Source organism: Ranitomeya imitator, chromosome 3, assembly GCF_032444005.1.
Source record: "Ranitomeya imitator isolate aRanImi1 chromosome 3, aRanImi1.pri, whole genome shotgun sequence".
NCBI lineage: Eukaryota > Metazoa > Chordata > Amphibia > Anura > Dendrobatidae > Ranitomeya > Ranitomeya imitator.
The window spans coordinates 556,977,630-556,996,103 of NC_091284.1; the positions used below are offsets into that span (position 1 = coordinate 556,977,630).

General features: G+C 41.4%; 1 protein-coding gene across 1 annotated transcript in view; it reads right to left on the reverse strand.

Annotated features, from left to right (window-relative positions):
- Nucleotides 1–18,474, reverse strand: part of COL4A2 (collagen type IV alpha 2 chain) — a 372,124-nt gene that overhangs the window by 129,101 nt on the left and 224,549 nt on the right. Inside the window, exons 5-7 of the mRNA XM_069757929.1 lie at nt 2,570–2,704; nt 1,864–1,908; nt 1,280–1,396 (exon numbers count right to left, since the gene is read on the reverse strand). Coding sequence (XP_069614030.1) covers nt 1,280–1,396; nt 1,864–1,908; nt 2,570–2,704 — 297 coding nt within the window. The remainder of the gene's footprint in view (nt 1–1,279; nt 1,397–1,863; nt 1,909–2,569; nt 2,705–18,474) is intronic.

Genomic DNA, 18,474 nt, shown 5'->3' on the forward strand with positions numbered 1-18,474 from the left:
AAATTAACATTTACATTTTTTTCACAAAAATTTTACTTTACACCCAAATGTTTTTATTTTTGCCGGGTGTAACAGGAAAAATTGGACCCCAAAATTTGTTATGCAATCTCTCCTGAATACGCTGATACCTCATATGTGGCGGAAAACTACTGCTTTGGTGCACGGCAGAGCTCGGAAGGAAAGGACCGCCATTTGACTTTTTGAATGTAAAATTTGCTGGAATAATTAGTGGACACCATGTTGCGTTTCGAGAACTCCTGATGTGCCAGTGGAACCCCCACAAGTGCCCCCATTTTGGAAACTAGACCCCTCAGGGAACTTATCTAGATGTTTGGTGAGCACTTTGAACCCTGAGGTACTTCACAAAAGTTTAGCATGTTGAGCAGTACAAATAAAAATATCTAATTTTTCCCACAAAAAAGTTCTTTTACCCCCAATTTTTTTTATTTTCACAAGTGTAACAGGAGAAAATGCACTGTCCAATTGTTGTGCAACATTTCCTAAGTACTCAGATACCCCATATGTGGGGGAAAACCACTGATTTGGTGCATGGCAGGGTTCAGAAGGAAATGAGCGCCATACTACTTTTTGAATGTAAAATTTGCTGAAATCATTAGCAGACACCATGTCGCGTTTGGAGAGCCCCTGATGCGCCTAAGCAGTAGAATCCTACAAGAGACCCCATTTTAAAAACTAGACCCATCAAGGAACTTATCTAGATCTGTGGTGAGTGCCTTGAAGCCCCAGGTGCTTCATAGAAGTTTAGAACGTTGATATAACATATAGTTTGTGATATTCTAGAGGTTCAATACTTTAATGCCAAGGTCCCTAAGAGTACTGTTAAGTTGAGGCAAGGGTTTGAAAAGCTTTATTTGCATTTTGTATGTTTTTTATTTCCTGTTACTGCTTTTATTTTATTTTTTTAATTACTAGCGTACATCTATATGCACTTCAATGAAAATAGTTATCTCCTTGCAACAACATGGGTTTCAAAAAAATGAATGTAGTCAGGGAAGAGTGATCATTTCAGCTAATGGTTACTTCAAGAAAATCAGGCTGGCACAATGTCAAGGTAATCTCTTTAATGGCATACTGCTATATAGCACAATCTGCTCAGACAATCACATATATTGACGTTCTTGCAGCATCAAACATAGCCAGTTATATTGTTAATATAATCATTTTGATTGTCAAATGCAGCTTACTAAATGTTGTTCTTTCTCTGAACCCAGTTCTCATAAAGGCAAGAAGAATTGTTATCAGTTCTTATAGTACTTACAGGATAGCCTGAAGAACCACCTGGACCCTGTGGCCCATGCTTGCCAGCATCTCCCTTTGTTCCATTGCAACCATCCAATCCTGGTTTTCCTCTTGAACCACCTTGTCCAACATGACCCTGTGCACATGATAATTGAAAACATTTTTACACACATTGAACATCAGGGCACTCGTTTCAAGTATCACTTGTTGCAAGTATCATGTTAAAGGGAATATATCTATAGTCATGAGCCCTGTTTAACCCTTCACCAACCATTGATTGACTGCTCAATGCCTACACACACTGTACACAGAAAGCTGACGATCAGTGGTGTAGGTAAAGTTATACAGAGCTCAGCATTCAGAGAACTGCTAGATCTGCAGCAGATGAAATATTTATTTTATCAAAATGACAGCAAGCAGACTAATAAGTGATACATCACTGAAATCTGGATCTCGCACGTACAACATGCTGCTCTCCGGTAGAGTAGCAAAATTCTAGTGACCAGATTGTCTTTATAGTTTATACTACTTTTTAATAAAAACAGAACAAAAACAAAGCACCGCATGTTAGTTGTTAGAGAAGTATAAGGTTGTCATACGTACAGGTATACCATTCGCCCCTGGAAATCCTGTGACACCACTTTGACCCTAAAAGAAAAAAAAAAATAATAATTTTAACTAAAACCTTTTTTACATTAGTCACCAAAATCACATAGATGGAAAACTATCACCAAAATTAATGTTAACGCATTTAAAATATCTGTTCATGGTTCACATTTTGTGTAAAACTTAATTATTTTATTCAATTAAAAAGTATAATGTGTTATACCTTGTTACTTTTGGGAAACAAAACTTAAAGGGACTCTGTCACCTGAATTTGGAGGGAACAATCTTGAGCCATAGGGGCGGGGTTTTCGGGTGTTTGATTCACCCTTTCCTTACCCGCTGGCTGCATGCTGGCTGCAATATTGGATTGAAGTTCATTCTCTGTCCTCCATAGTACACGCCTGCACAAGGCAATCTTGGTCTGCAGTAGCGGCAGCAGCCACTAATCATTTGATGGAGCGGTACTGGAAATCCACAACTGTTTACATCTGGGAGCTTTTGGACTCCCACTGAACTGACAGCGATGACCTATCCTAAGGGATCATCAATATCATAGCAGTCCTTTTCAACTAGTATGCAGGGAATCATCTTTGGTTTAGTTTTGGAATAACATCTAGTAGCCATTTATTTCAACATAGATGACATAACGAAATAATAAAAAAATATTTAAAAGAAATTCTGTAATTATAACGCCCCATATTACCTTATCTCCAAGTGGCCCAGTGACCCCTGGATGACCTCTTTCACCTTTGTCTCCTTTACGACCTGGTAATCCTTCTATTCCAATAAGTCCTGGTGGCCCTGAGGCACCTTGATTGCCAAGTGCTCCTGGTTGCCCCTACATAAGGATACATAAAGTTTATTAATGGTACATTTGTCACATGTTGTCTAAAATGGTTTTTATTATGATAGGAGTAGAACATTAAAACAGAGAATAAACATTAGAACATCTAAAGACAGAGCTAATTTAAAGAAATACTCCCATAAAAGTTTTTATCTTCTTAAAGGGGTTTTCCCACAAACAAAGTTAATTTTAAAGTTGATTTTCATCAATATATCTTGGAATAATAATAAGTTCCACAATTGGATGTGTTTAATAAAATGTTCCTGTGCTGAGATAATCTTATAAATGTGCCTGTTATGTACTGTGTAATGGCTGTGTCTGACCGTACAGGAACATGGTCTGCAGCTCCTGGGCAGTGGGGAAGCAAAAGCAAGAATACAGACATCACAGCACATGATCACAGCTGATTATTTTGTGAGATAAAACATCTCCCTGCCTGTTTTAAAAAATGTTTTACCTCAAAGAAAGGATTATTTGTGATCCCATGTTGTAATGTCAGAATACTCTCCTTTGCTTCCTCTCCTTCCCAGGAGATGTGATAAGATCAGACCATGTTTCTGTATGGTCAGACACAGCAGAGACACATAAAAAAACCATCCAATTGTGGAAATTATTGTTATTCCAAACTGAGCTTTGTTCATGAGACAACCCATTTACTGTGTTGCAGTCATATTATATAGCACTGTATACTTACAATTGCTCATTTTGCCTTTCTACTCAGCTAATTCTTCTCTTTCCTCTGCTTTATGTAGAAACAGGAAGAAATCATTCCTCTCTACAACTCCTGAGCCAGCTGTTCCTCCCCTCCCTCCTGCCAGTGACTTTTGCAGTGACTGATGAGTCATACAGGGAAATTGACCTCCTGTTTCTACATACAGATTAGAAGGATTCAGCTAGTCAGTTTTAATACACGTCATGTCATGGACCTAATGTAAAAAAGAAGAATTAACTGGGTGGAAGGGCAAAATTAGCAATTGTAAGTACACAGATAATAAGATGATTGCAAAATATTAATATGACAACATTTTGATGGGAGTGTTTCTTTAAGGAAAAAATATAATTTAACTTCATACAAAAGTGTTATGTTTCTGATACAAGCAATAATTTTATAGGAAAAGGAAGGTTATACCCTTGGAACTACTAAGGACACTCAAATACCTAGATCGAAAATATCTCACTTAGGCTGGTGTCCCACTTGCGAGACGAGTGCGAAAATTCGCGTGAGTCTCTCGCATCAAGTCCCGCTTTGGACGCAGCACATGTCCACTCCGTCCACAGAGCTGCCGGCTTTTGAATGCATTCACTACATTGGACTGGTGATATCTATCTTGCGGAGACTGAGCGTCTCCGTAAGATAAATAGGCATGTTGCGGTCTGGAAAGACGCGTCACATGTCCGTTTACGCAGGGAAGCCGGAGGCGTCCATGCACGCATAGTGAACATGGGATTTCATGAAATCCCCTCCACTATGCCGTAACATCAGGCCGCTGCGGGTTGGACGCCGTGGATGTACGCAACTTCTAACCCGCAGCGTTTATTGACTGTGGGAACAAACCCTAAGAAGTATAATTTTCATCTAACTTATTTAATGGAGCCAAAACAGAAATAGTTAAGAATTTTGATTGAAAACAAGGGAATTCCTATAGGTTTCTGAGCAGGTGTTACAAGATGCTATGCTCTCTATATAAATTGGTCCTGAAGACATTAAATTTGTGCAAGAGATGTGAGAAACAGGAGGGAACATTTTCACAAACAGTATATTTTGGGTATTGCCCTCAGATATCCTCTTTCTGGAAATAAATTGGATTAGCTATCAATTATAATTTAAGAATTAAGTCAAAAGATTTGCGCTGCCCTGCTCCAGGCACCCACGGTTCCTTGCTAAAGATACTGGCCATTAGTGATGGGTGAACAAGTATTGGCATGTTTGTGATTGGCCCGGCGCACTATGTTAAAATAAATTTTAAAAAGACGTGGGGTCCCCTCTATTTTTGCTTGATCTTATTTAGCATATTGTACCAATGTGATCGTTCACTTCTCTGACAATTTTAAAACTTACAAAAAGATAGTTTCCCTTTACATCAAGTTTTTATGATACACTTATAATGTTGCTAAAGACATTTCCATGGTGAATGCTAATTGGAGATGAGAATTTGCAGATGAACATGACTGCAGATGACCAACAATGGAGCAAAGTTATACTGCAACACATATGATTTACTAAACTTACTATATCACCCTGGTTGAGCTACTGTGTATACAATTCTCATTTTAGTTATTTGCTTCTTTTTCTCTTTCTTCTCAAAGATCATTTAAACTGAATTTCAGATTGTTTATAATTCTGCTGTTAAAATCAGTTTCATAGTATTTTACTTATGCAGTTTGACTTTCTTACAACAGATGGCAATCTAACATAACAATACTCAAGCCAAGTAACTTCCGTATGTATCAATATATTCATTTTGTGAGCAGAATGTTACACATTTGGGAAAAGGACTTGTTATTTGAAAACTTAAAAACAGGTATCTTAGTATTGTTTCCATAATAACAACAATGAGGGAAACCCTTGTTCATACAGTTAAAAAAACATCTGTTATGTGAATTGTGGAAAAACTTAAGTGGAGCATCAATACTAAGCCGGTAGATATGGGTACATATGGGTATATTATTTGTAATCAAGCGAAATTGAAAAATGAAAACAGACTATCACGCTTACCATAATGTTTGTCCTTACACTTTTCCTGCTTAATGACGTGTCATCATTTTATAGAGTACAGTTTCCCACAACAGAACAGTACAAGGCTTTGAGTACATATGGTAAATGGCATTACAAGTAAAAAATAACAAGTGACAACTTTTGTTTTCCTGGTTCCTAAGGCGCCCATAGACATAAGATTACTCATACTCATTAGACTGACCAACCATCTAATGAGTCTAGTTGCATCTCAACAATTAATATCAGAGGAGAAAACTGTTCAACAGCTTGAACTCAAATTTACAATCTTTTTGAAGCTAATGGAACCCAATGAAAAGAGTCCGGTGGTATTTATTATTCTGGTGTCTTCTAATGTGGAAGCGAGCCATTTTCGCCCCCTATGGTTAACTTCCGGGCACTGCAGCATGATCAGTAACACATATACAACACAACTTGCTTTACAAACAAAATTAAAATAAGAGTGAGTTTTTATGCACTTCCTGACTGTATACCTGACCTGTTGGCAGTAAAGACGCCCCAACGCGCGTTTTGCGTGAGCTTCATCCTTAGTGGTGTGTGTGTCAATGCCGGGTAACAATCCAGAGTCTATTTATAGTCCTGTCAGTACATTGATGGCAGCGGTATGTAATGGTGCTATCTCCATAGTGAAGGGCAGTAACGTCAGGAGGCTCGCTATCGAGTGAGCGCCATTACATACCTATATATTAATTACCGGATTTCTGTACGTTTGTTTCTATTTAGGCTAGTTTAGACAATCTATTTACCTCCGTTAACCCTTGCTAGTATGCACTTTATAAGCATATTTATTACAATAATAATAATAATAATCTTTATTTTTACGCTAACATATTCCGCAGCGCTTTACAGTTTGCACACATTATCATCACTGTCCCCGATGGGGCTCACAATCTAAATTCCCTATCAGTATGTCTTTGAATGTGGGAGGAAACCGGAGAATCCGGAGGAAACCCACGCAAACACGGAGAGAACATACAAACTCTTTGCAGATGTTGTCCTTGGTGGGGTTTGAACCCAGGACTCCAGCGCTGCAAGGCTGCAGTGCTAACCACTGAGCCACCGTGCTGCCCCTACTATGAATAGAAGTATATCACCAGAAACCCAGCCAAATCAATTCAAGCTGTACCATTTAAAAATACACCAGTCACTTTGTATACATTTAATTAACATCTACTATTGATTAATTGATGGACTCCCTTTGCAAAATAATACGTGTAATTCATCAATTGTGTTTTATATAGGTCTAGCAACCACTTATATTTAATGTTATGTATTCACTTTCTTCATGCAGTAGGAGTTACTCATTGTTTAGCTTGACCTGTTAATTAGCAGTATTTTTGCATCTGTATCTCTGTCATTAACTTTTTAATTAAAGAATTTCAATAAACATGGATTATTTTTTGACAATATTTGGCTTTAACCTCCAATATTTGTAGGTAATGTTTGAGATTTAGGAAGTGCCATAGTTTAGGCCTGTTGTTTCCTATAATTGTCATTCTAGTGATGTCGGCATTGGGTCTCCTGAGAGTCACATTGTATTGTTCTGACAAAAGCCAACCAGTGGCCACTATTGACCTACTGTGTTCTCACTTCCTTTGGATGATCTCAGACACCTAAAAGAATGATACAGCAGCCCTGATTGTCTTGTGTGCCTCCGGACACCTGACACTGACATCACTGGAATGGTGCCGATAAAGGTGGTGAGTATAGGGTATTTTTATATTACATTGTATATAGTACATTCAATATAGTATTTAAGAAAAGGTTATCCACCAATGAGGAACGAGGGGCAGAAAAACGCACTCTAACTTCAAGGGGACACCTTCTATTGAACCTAAAAGCAGCTAGTGCATTGTGCCCATGCTTTACACTAGGATACACTCCGTGCCTGTGGGATAAATGGACAGGAAACAATAAAGCAATAAAAAGCTTGTTCTTCCAATTAGTTAGAAGCTAAGTGTTACTTTCTAACAGATGACCTTATTTAAATCAATCTGTTCCTATGACAGATGCTTTTAAAGTAATTTTTGTGAAAATTTCAAAATTATCATTTTCAAAATGCTTTTTCTGCTTGCTCTGAAAATTAACAATCTTATCTAGGTTTTAAATGCTATAGCATAACCATAGTTTTACTTTGTATTACATAAATCAATGGTACTCATGAAAATAATCAACGATGTAATATATAAAAATAAAGATTATTATTATATCTCAGCACAGAGATCTGCTTCTTTCTCTGCCAGAATTGATCAGTCATTACCAAAATTCTCACTTCTGAGGTAAAATCTGTATTCAGTGAAGACTGACTTTCCAATTAGGCTACGTTCACATTAGCGTTTCCCGACGCAGCGTCGGGAAACGCTGCGGCGACGCATGCGTCATGCGCCCCTATATTTAACATGGGGGACGCATGGACATGCGTTGTGCTGCGTTGTGCGACGCATGCGGTTTTTTTTTGCCGCAAGCGTCGGGCGCAGAAAACGCAACAAGTTGCATTTTTCCAAATTTCGGCAAAAAACGACGCATGCGTCACAAAACGCATCGTTCTTGCGTGCGTTTTGGTGCGTTTTTATTTGCGTTGTGCGTTACGTCGCCGACGCAGCGGCGCACAACGCAAATGTGAACGTAGCCTTACTGAGATAGGAGATGGCAGCTGCTACTGAGAATATTTTATGTAAATAGGAGAGGGAGGAGCTCTGTCTCTAGCTCCTCTGTCCATCTACATAGAATGGTTTGTTACTGATATTTCATGTCAATAGCACCTTTCAAAATATATTTATTAGAAAATTGGTGACATGTTCAATAGCTATTTCACCCGCTGTATGTGTACTAGTCCCAATGTCACCTATGTGATGTACATGTACCAGTCCCACATGACTGTGATGAATTTCCCACCTTGAGGAGACAGACAGTATAATCTACATTCGCGTTCGGAACAACTTACTGCTGCGAGTTCTTTACAAAACTTATCATAAAGAGTTGACTATGAGTCCAGACTGACGCCAATCTGGAAAAACAGTTGGAAGTGGCATCATCATCGTTACCATCTAACATCACATCAGCACGAAAGAGAAGCAGCTCCAGCCATCACATTAGGGGTGAGTTGATTGGGTGTTTGACCAAATATAGCAGGGTGATTTTCAGGTTGATCATTCTGTACGGCCCCCGAATGAATATCCAAATGGCCCTTGACAGAAAAAAAGGTTCCCCACCTCTGCTCTAATGTAATTGCAAGTTCTAAGATATGGTCATAATAGAAAAGATCTGAGAATGTTCTAACATGTTTCAGCTGCTTGCTCATGGAAATTACACAGGCTATGCTTTTCGGATAGGAAATTGTAATACCAAACAAGGTTTAAACTAGTTCCATATCTCAAAATACTTTTTTTTCTCATAGATGCACAAATGGAGACATGTGTAATGTGGTATTGATTCACGTGATAATGCATCAATATGGTATCTATCAAAAATTCGGCATAAATATTTGAAGCACGGAGAATGTTTTGGGAATGAATAAGACAAATCAATCACTTAAAATATACAACAAAAATCGAACACATAAAATCAATAGAAACTGGCATTATTAGAACATGACAAGCAAAATAAAATGTTTAGGATAGTTTCAAATGTTAAATAATTAGGTTTGAATCATCAAATTTATGATGCTAAGTTGTGTTAGCATATAGGAACCATGTGTTTACTACATGTGTTAGGAGTCGAGTTTCCTCTGCTGCACAGGGGGAATCTCGATCCGTGTCTGCTGCGGTCTCCCATTCTTACCCAGCCACAGTGGAGACTGCTCAGCAAAGACGTCGGTCCCAGCGTCTTGCACATTCTCACTCTGTTCTGAGAGTTACTGCTGTTTCTCCAGTCTCTGCCATTAAAGCCAGTACTGGTCAGCAGCGAGCGGACTTCTCTGGGACTAAGTCCTTGTCTGCACATACTGAGCATGCCCAGGGTAAGATCTCCCGTTGGAGATCGAGGGTCATGTGCTCAGGCTCTGCGGCACATTCCATTGGTCCTCTTGACAGGTCTTGGAAGGGCAAAAGTTCTGTGGCCACTTCCTGTGCTGCAACTATATAAACTGCGCATGACCGCACGGCCATGCGCTAGTATTGTTCTATAATGATATATGTGTGTGTGTAGATGGATGTATGTCGATGGATGAAAGCTCCTAAATATCCCTCCCTAGAGTTGTTGTCTGCTCGCGGATGTTGGTAGCTATCTAGCGCCCGACTTGTCATCTGCACGATACACACATTGCAGCGTCCTCTTGCTGTGTCCGCCTGTACGGCGCCCGTCCTCTTGCTGTGTCCGCCTGTACGGCGCCGTGCGCTTGCCTTGCACTTTACATACCCAAGCCTCAGTGGTTGGTGGCGTCCGTCAGTGCGACATTGCTCGCACTCCTGTGCATTATATATTTCCATTTAGTTTCCTTACACACCCAGTTGCGGTGTAGTGCCAGCAAGGGTCTAATCGGACTTCAATCCCAGTTGGGGTTAAGTACGCTGACTACTTGCTCGCGCTTTAGGTGCGGTACCGCGGTCCTGTGAGTCAACAGGATTGCTCCCTTCACGCTGGGTGAGGTTGAACCCACGTGTATATACTTTAGTGTACCGCCATATAGTCTGCTATTTACTAGCAGCAGGGTTTCTCCTGCACGGTGGACCTTGGACTGCGAACGCACCTTGTTCTATTCCATCTTATACTTGGTGCGTTCCGCCAGTCCTAACAACATGTCAGGATAGGTTTAGGCTAGCTTCACACCCCTTGACCAATCTCATTGTTTTGTTTCATCATTGACGCAGAAAACAAAATTAATCGACCCTAATGACTTATACCTACTGACCCTACCAGGATGGTGAGTGGACTGCGAAGTATGTCCTACAAGAAAAGGGTAAAGGATCTGGGAATGTTTACACAGACATCTGTCTGAGATGGTTTAGTGAATCCTGCATTGATCAGGGGGTTGGACACGAACTCTAACATTCTATGATTCTATGATAATGGGGTCTTTCAGGTTCTGTGATGGTGTCCATCATTTTGATGGCAAAATAGCTGTGCATCCTGTGTTATTATTCCCATAAAACATGACAGAATCTGCAACAGAGGACTTACAGATGTGAACAGAGCCTCAGTTCACACAATGTTTGTCACCCATTTGACATTATATCAGTATTTTAAACAAATGACTGGTTTTATGTGGACCTTCATAGAGCGGGTGGGAGAAGGTCCACTTTATCTCCCCTGGCAGACCTGCATGAGGTCATGATCATGTGATCAATCACATGATATGGAAGTTACAGACTTGGGATGAAATAACCGAGCTCTACAGGCAGTCTGGGTTTAGCTAGCCTGGAGGGAGGACTCTCCAGAGACTTTGTGGCTCGTCGGGCACAGACTGAACCTGTGCTGCTCCAGAGTGGGGTGCCACCCGCAACATGCGGACTGTGTTGCAGCATTTTGTTTTCTTTTGTTGTTTTGTTTTTGGTTTAAGCTGCCTTACAACAAACCAATGAGGATTTAAATAGACAGTGTTCCCATTTTCTCCTACTCTGTGTGTCGCCACGTGTTGTGAATTCCGTTCTTGGGCTCCCTCCGGTGGTTGTAAATGGCACTTTTGTGAATTCTTCCCTTGGGCTCCCTCTGGTGGTTTTGAGTGGAACTGCCGCTCCTTGGGTTTAGCTTTAGCAGCTGCTTTCACTAATCGTCTCTCCTGGCTCTGCTATTTAACCTTGCTCTAGTCTTCAGCCTATGCCACTTGTCAATGTTCTCTGGCTGGATTCACATCTCTGCTTGGATTCTCCTGGTTTCCTGACCAGTTCTGCAAAGATAAGTTCTGGCTTTGGTCATTTCAGTCCACATGTTGTGGACTTATTGTTCTGTGCATTCTATTTTTGTCCAGCTTGTCATTATGGATTTTTTCTGTTAGCTGGAAGCTCTGGGAAGCAGATTTACCCTCCACACCTTTGGTCAGGTGTGGAGATTTTCTAAACTCTGTGTGGATTCTTTTGTAGTTTTTATACTGACCGCACAGTATCCTTTCCTGTCCTATCTATCAAGCTAGACTGGCCTCCTGTGCTAAAATCTGATTTCATCTCTGCATATGTTATTTTCCCCTCCTCTCACCGTCAATATTTGTGGGGGGCTATCTTTCCTTTGGGGATTTTCTCTGAGGCAAGATAGGTTTCCTGTTTCCATCTTTAGGGGAAGTTAGATCTTAGGCTGTGCCGAGGGGTCTAGGGAGCGTCAGGTACCCCCCACGGCTATTTCTAGTTGCACTGCTAGGTTCAGGGTCTGCGGTCAGTACAGATACCACCTCCTTCAGAGCTTGTCTCATGTTGTTCCTAAACCACAAGATCATAACAGTACAAGTGGCCAAAAATGAATTAAATGTATCTCAAAAGAAGGAAAAGAAAGTTCTGAACCATTTTTTTTTTCTGTGCTCTGGTTTGCCTCTTTTTTCCTCTTGATATCTGGGTGGTGCAGGATATATGCTCTGGCATGGATGTTCAGGGTTTGTTTTCTCGTGTGGATCAACTGGCTGCAAGAGTACAGAGTATCCAGGACTGTGTTGTCCAGACTCTGGCTTTAGAGCCCAGAATTCCTACTCCAGATTTGTTCTTTGGGGACAGATCCAAGTTTTTGAACTTTAAAAATAACTGCAAATTGTTTTTTGCTTTGAAACCCCGTTCTTCAGGTGATCCCATTCAGCAGGTGAAAATCATCATATCCTTGCTGTGTGGTGATCCGCAAGACTGGGCTTTTTCTCTTGAAACAGGGAATCCGGCATTATTGAATGTAGATGCATTTTTTCAAGCGCTCGGATTATTGTATGACGAACCTAACTCTGTAGAGCATGCTGAGAAAACACTGTTGGCCCTGTGTCAAGGTCAGGAAGCGGCAGAGTTATACTGCCAGAAATTTAGAAAATGGTCTGTGCTCACTAAATGGAATGAAGAGGCTCTGGCTGCTATTTTCAGAAAAGGTCTTTCTGAAACCCTTAAAGATGTTATGGTGGGCTTTCCTACGCCTGTGCACCATATGGCAGTATCCTCTGAGCATAGTCCTGAACCTATGCAATGTGATAGGATTTTGACTAGAATAGAACGGCAGGAATTCAGACGTCAGAATAGGCTGTGTTTTTACTGTGGTGATTCGGCTCATGTTATCTCTGATTGCCCTAAGCGTACTAAGAGAGTCGCTAGGTCTGTTACCATTAGTACGATACAGCCTAAATTTCTCTTATCTGTGACCCTGATTTGCTCATTGTCGTCCATTTCTGTCATGGCATTTGTGGATTCAGGCGCTGCCCTGAACTTAATGGACTTAGAATTCGCCAGGCGCTGTGGTTTTTCCTTGCAGCCTTTACAGAGCCCTATTCCTTTGAGGGGCATTGATGCTACACCCTTGGCTAAGGATAAATCTCAGTACTGGACACAGATGACTATGTACATGGCTCCTGCACATCAGGAAGATTGCCATTTTCTGGTGTTGCATAACCTGCATGATGTTGTTGTGCTGGGATTTCCATGGTTACAGGAACATAATCCGGTGCTGGATTGGAAAACTATGTCTGTGACTAGTTGGGGTTGTCAAGGGGTACATAGTGACGTTCCTTTGATGTCAATTTCCTCTTCCCCCTCTTCTGAGGTCCCTGAGTTTTTGTCAGATTTCCAGGATGTTTTTGATGAGCCCAAGTCCAGTTCCCTTCCTCCACATAGGGACTGTGATTGTGCTATTAACTTGATTCCTGGTTGTAAGTTCCCTAAGGGCCGACTTTTCAATCTGTCTGTGCCAGAGCATGCCGCCATGCGGAGCTATGTTAAGGAATCTTTGGAGAAAGGGCATATTCGGCCCTCTTCGTCACCATTGGGAGCAGGTTTCTTTTTTGTTGCTAAGAAGGATGGCTCCTTGAGACCCTGTATTGATTATCGTCTTCTTAATAAGATCACGGTCAAATTCCAATACCCCTTGCCTTTGCTTACTGATTTGTTTGCTCAGATTAAGGGGGCTAGTTGGTTTACTAAGATTGACCTCTGAGGGGCATATAATATTGTTCGTATTAAACAGAGTGATGAATGGAAAACTGCATTTAATATGCCCGAAGGCCATTTTGAATACCTTGTGATGCCATTTGGGCTCTCTAATGCTCCATCTGTGTTCCAGTCTTTCATGCATGATATTTTCCGCAATTATCTTGATAAATTCATGGTCGTATATTTGGATGATATTTTGATTTTTTTCCAATGATTGGGAGTCTCATGTGAAGCAGGTCAGGATGGTGTTCCAGATCCTTCGTGATAATGCTTTATTTGTGAAGGGGTCTAAGTGCCTATTCGGAGTTCAGAAGGTCTCTTTTTTGGGTTTTATTTTTTCTCCCTCGTCTATAGAAATGGATCCTGTTAAGGTCCAAGCTATTCATGACTGGATCCAACCCACATCTGTGAAGGGTCTTCAAAAAATTTTGGGCTTTGCTAATTTCTATCACCGTTTCATTGCCAACTTTTCCAGTGTGGTTAAGCCCCTTACTGATTTGACGAAGAAGGGCGCTGATGTGACGAATTGGTCCTCTGAGGCTGTTGAGGCCTTTCAAGAGCTTAAACGCCGATTTACTTCTGCCCCTGTGTTGCGTCAACCGGATGTTTCTCTTCCTTTTCAGGTTGAGGTCGACACTTCTGAGATTGGGGCAGGGGCCGTCTTGTCTCAGAGGGAGTCTGATGGTTCTTTGATGAAACCGTGTGCTTTTTTTTCCAGAAAGTTTTCGCCTGCGGAACGCAATTATGATGTCGGCAATCAGGAGTTGTTGGCTATGAAGTGGGCGTTTGAGGAGTGGCGACATTGGCTTGAGGGAGCTAAACACCGTGTTGTGGTCCTGACCGATCATAAGAATCTGATTTACCTTGAGTCGGCCAAGCGGCTGAATCCTAGACAGGCTCGATGGTCCCTGTTTTTCTCCCGTTTTGATTTTGTGGTCTCGTATCTTCCGGGATCTAAGAATGTTAAGGCTGATGCTCCCTCTAGGAGTTTTTCGCCTGATTCTCCTGGAGTCCTTGAGCCGGTTGGCATTCTTAAGGAGGGGGTGATTCTTTCTGCTATCTCCCCTGATTTGCGCCGGGTGCTTCAGGAATTTCAGGCTGATAGGCCTGACCGCTGTCAAGTGGGGAAGCTGTTTGTTCCTGATAGATGGACAAGTAAGGTAATTTCTGAGGTTCATTGTTCAGTGTTGGCTGGTCATCCTGGGATTTTTGGTACCAGAAATTTGGTTGCTAGGTCCTTTTGGTGGCCTTCCTTGTCTCGCGATGTGCGTGCTTTTGTGCAGTCCTGTGGGACTTGCGCCCGGGCCAAGCCTTACTGTTCCCGCGCTAGTGGGTTGCTTTTGCCTTTGCCGGTCCCTGAGAGGCCCTGGACGCATATTTCCATGGATTTTATTTTGGATCTTCCTGTTTCCCAGAAGATGTCTGTTATCTGGGTTGTTTGTGACCGGTTCTCTAAATGGTCCATTTGGTACCTTTGCCTAAGTTGCCTTCCTCCTCAGATCTGGTTCCATTGTTTTTTCAGCATGTGGTTCGTTTGCATGGCATTCCGGAGAATATTGTGTCTGACAGAGGTTCTCAGTTTGTCTCTAGATTTTGGCGGGCCTTTTGTGCTAGGATGGGCATTGATTTGTCTTTTTCTTCAGCGTTTCATCCTCAGACTAATGGCCAAACTGAGCGAACTAATCAGACCTTGGAGACCTATTTGAGATGCTTTGTGTCTGCTGATCAGGATGATTGGGTGTCTTTCTTGCCGTTGGCCGAGTTTGCCCTTAATAATCGAGCTAGTTCGGCTACTTTGGTTTCACCTTTCTTTTGTAATTTTGGTTTTCATCCTCGTTTTTCTTCAGGGCAGGTTGAGCCTTCTGATTGTCCTGTTGTTGATTCTGTGGTGGACAGGCTGCAGCAGATTTGGACTCATGTGGTGGACAATTTGACGTTGTCTCAGGAAAGGGCTCAACGTTTTGCTAACCGCCGTCGGCGTGTTGGTCCCCGACTTCGTGTGGGGGATTTGGTTTGGTTGTCTTCTCGTCATGTTCCTATGAAGGTTTCATCTCCTAAGTTTAAGCCTCGGTTTATTGGTCCTTATAAAATTTCTGAAATTATTAATCCGGTCTCTTTTCATTTGGCTCTTCCAGCCTCTTTTGCCATTCATAATGTTTTACATAGATCTTTGTTGCGGAGATATGTGGTGCCCGTTGTTCCCTCGGTTGACCCTCCTGCCCCGGTGTTGGTTGAGGGAGAGTTGGAATATGAGGTTGAGAAGATTTTGGATTCTCGTTTTTCGAGGCGGAGGCTCCAGCATCTTGTCAAGTGGAAGGGTTATGGCCAGGAGGATAATTCTTGGGTTGTTGCCTCCGATGTCCATGCTACCGATTTGGTTCGTGCTTTTCACTTGGCTCGTCCTGATCGGCCTGGGGGCTCTGGTGAGGGTTCGGTGACCCCTCCTCAAGGGGGGGGGTACCTTTGTGAATTCCATTCTTGGGCTCCCTCCGGTGGTTGTAAATGGCACTTTTGTGAATTCTTCCCTTGGGCTCCCTCTGGTGGTTTTGAATGGAACTGCCGCTCCGTGGGTTTAGCTTTAGCAGCTGCTTTCACTAATCGTCTCTCCTGGCTCTGCTATTTAACCTTGCTCTAGTCTTCAGCCTATGCCACTTGTCAATGTTCTCTGGCTGGATTCACATCTCTGCTTGGATTCTCCTGGTTTCCTGACCAGTTCTGCAAAGATAAGTTCTGGCTTTGCTCATTTCAGTCCACATGTTGTGGACTTATTGTTCTGTGCATTCTATTTTTGTCCAGCTTGTCATTATGGATTTTTTTCTGTTAGCTGGAAGTTCTGGGAAGCAGATTTACCCTCCACACCTTTAGTCAGGTGTGGAGATTTTGTAAACTCTGTGTGGATTGTTTTGTACTTTTTATACTGACCGCACAGTATCCTTTCCTCTCCTATCTATCAAGCTAGACTGGCCTCCTATGCTAAAATCTGATTTCATCTCTGCGTATGTTATTTTCCCCTCCTCTCACCGTCAATATTTGTGGGGGGCTATCTTTCCTTTGGGGATTTTCTCTGAGGCAAGATAAGTTTCCTGTTTCCATCTTTAGGGGAAGTTAGATCTTAGGCTGTGCCGAGGGGTCTAGGGAGCTTCAGGTACCCCCCACGGCTATTTCTAGTTGCGCTGCTAGGTTCAGGGTCTGAGGTCAGTACAGATACCACCTCCTTCAGAGCTTGTCTCATGTTGTTCCTAAACCACCAGATCATAACACCACGTGAGTGAACTACCACAATATATATATTTATATATAGATTTGTAGACAGAAATTCTATCTTGTTATATAGTAATATATTTCCAGAACCCAAATATGTATACATTTGTCATTCAGGAGACTTCGATAACCTTGTGACAACTACTTTACGAACTGTAATATTAGTTATATCAGTTTGATAGTATCCCTTTCAGGTTTTAAAAACATGGCGGTGCAGCTGCAATCTTCTCTATAAATAATGATAAAAATAAAAAGTGAAAGCATACCTGTCATTTCATCCAAACTAAGTAAAAGCGTGGTCTTGCTGCTCTCATTTCCCTCAAGCTAGAACTGCTTCTAATGACCAAGCCAGTCTAATATAGCCTGGTTCTCAAATTTGGTAACTTTCCATCCACGCCATTGAGTGGGCAGTTAGTCCTCATAAACATTCTGCCAGCACTTTAGGTGCTAGATCTTACCTTTGACTTATTTCCCAGCATGTATTGCACCTGACATTGTTTAATACCCTAGCTAGACTCAACTGAAAGCCTGCCTTTCTGTTATGCCTGTATGCAGTTAGACAGACAGGAGAGTAACTAAGAACCTAGAAATAAAGAGACACTTTCTGTAAAAACTGCCTAGGTTTCTCTGCTGCCAGAGGATTACACTTGACAATAGGCAGAAGACAGCAAGTTACACAACGGGGAGACACCTAGGTGTTTGCACCTTTAAGTGAGTTTTCAGACTAAACATCAGTATAAATAAGTAACAAAGGACTTCATTAAAATGAAAGTGATTATTTACAAAATATAAAATTCAGAACACTTGCTCTAGCAAAGTATTCAGAAGCTCAATGTCATATCTTGTCATACTTTACATGTTATCTTGCAGCTGAATCTCTACGTTCTACTCTATGTTCCAATGTAAATACAACTATCACTATGTCATCACTCAGTATCACCGCCCTGTAGCTCATCCACAAATTGAACAATGTTCACCTCCTCTCATCAGATCAAGCATCAGTATCACCCTAATAGTAATCTCTGTGTAGTCATATCCAAATGCTTCATTTAAGCCAATTTGTATAGTTATGAAGCACTTACAAATTTGTGTACATGACTGGCACTGAATGAAAGCAGATTAGAAAAACTTTATCTGTGCTGATAAGTGAGCAGAGAAGGACTGAAGCATTCTATGCTACACCTCATGAAAAAATAACTTCTTGGAGGGCTCGGCCAGATCCTCTGCTATTAACTGTCAACAAAAATAAACCATATGGAAACAGGAACACATGGGCTACTTGCACAGTGAACAAGTCTGTATGATCATGTTCACACACCACCAAGAAACCTGAAGACACAAAAGAGAATAGTAAAACCAAAAACACTCAGTTTGAAAAAATGTTGCAGTAATCCGCAAGTGCTAGTAAAAGATGTAAAAAACAGGGTATTTGGTTGATACGTTTTTTGCAAAAAATGTATACTAAGCTGCTCTACCAATCTTCACGGTATACCCTTATCAGAGCAGTCCTAACTAATGTATGCAATCCCTATCTGATGTATTTAAAAACCTGATCATCTGTATATAACCTGTGTGAACAGGGTTCAGAGAGGAAAAATCCATGTGTGCATACAGGGTAGAACAGCTATTGTGCAGATAGCCCAAGAGGAGTGGTGGAACTCCCCAGTCTTGTAGACACAAGAGAACAATTATGGAAACAGGAACACATGGGCTACTTGCACAGTGAACAA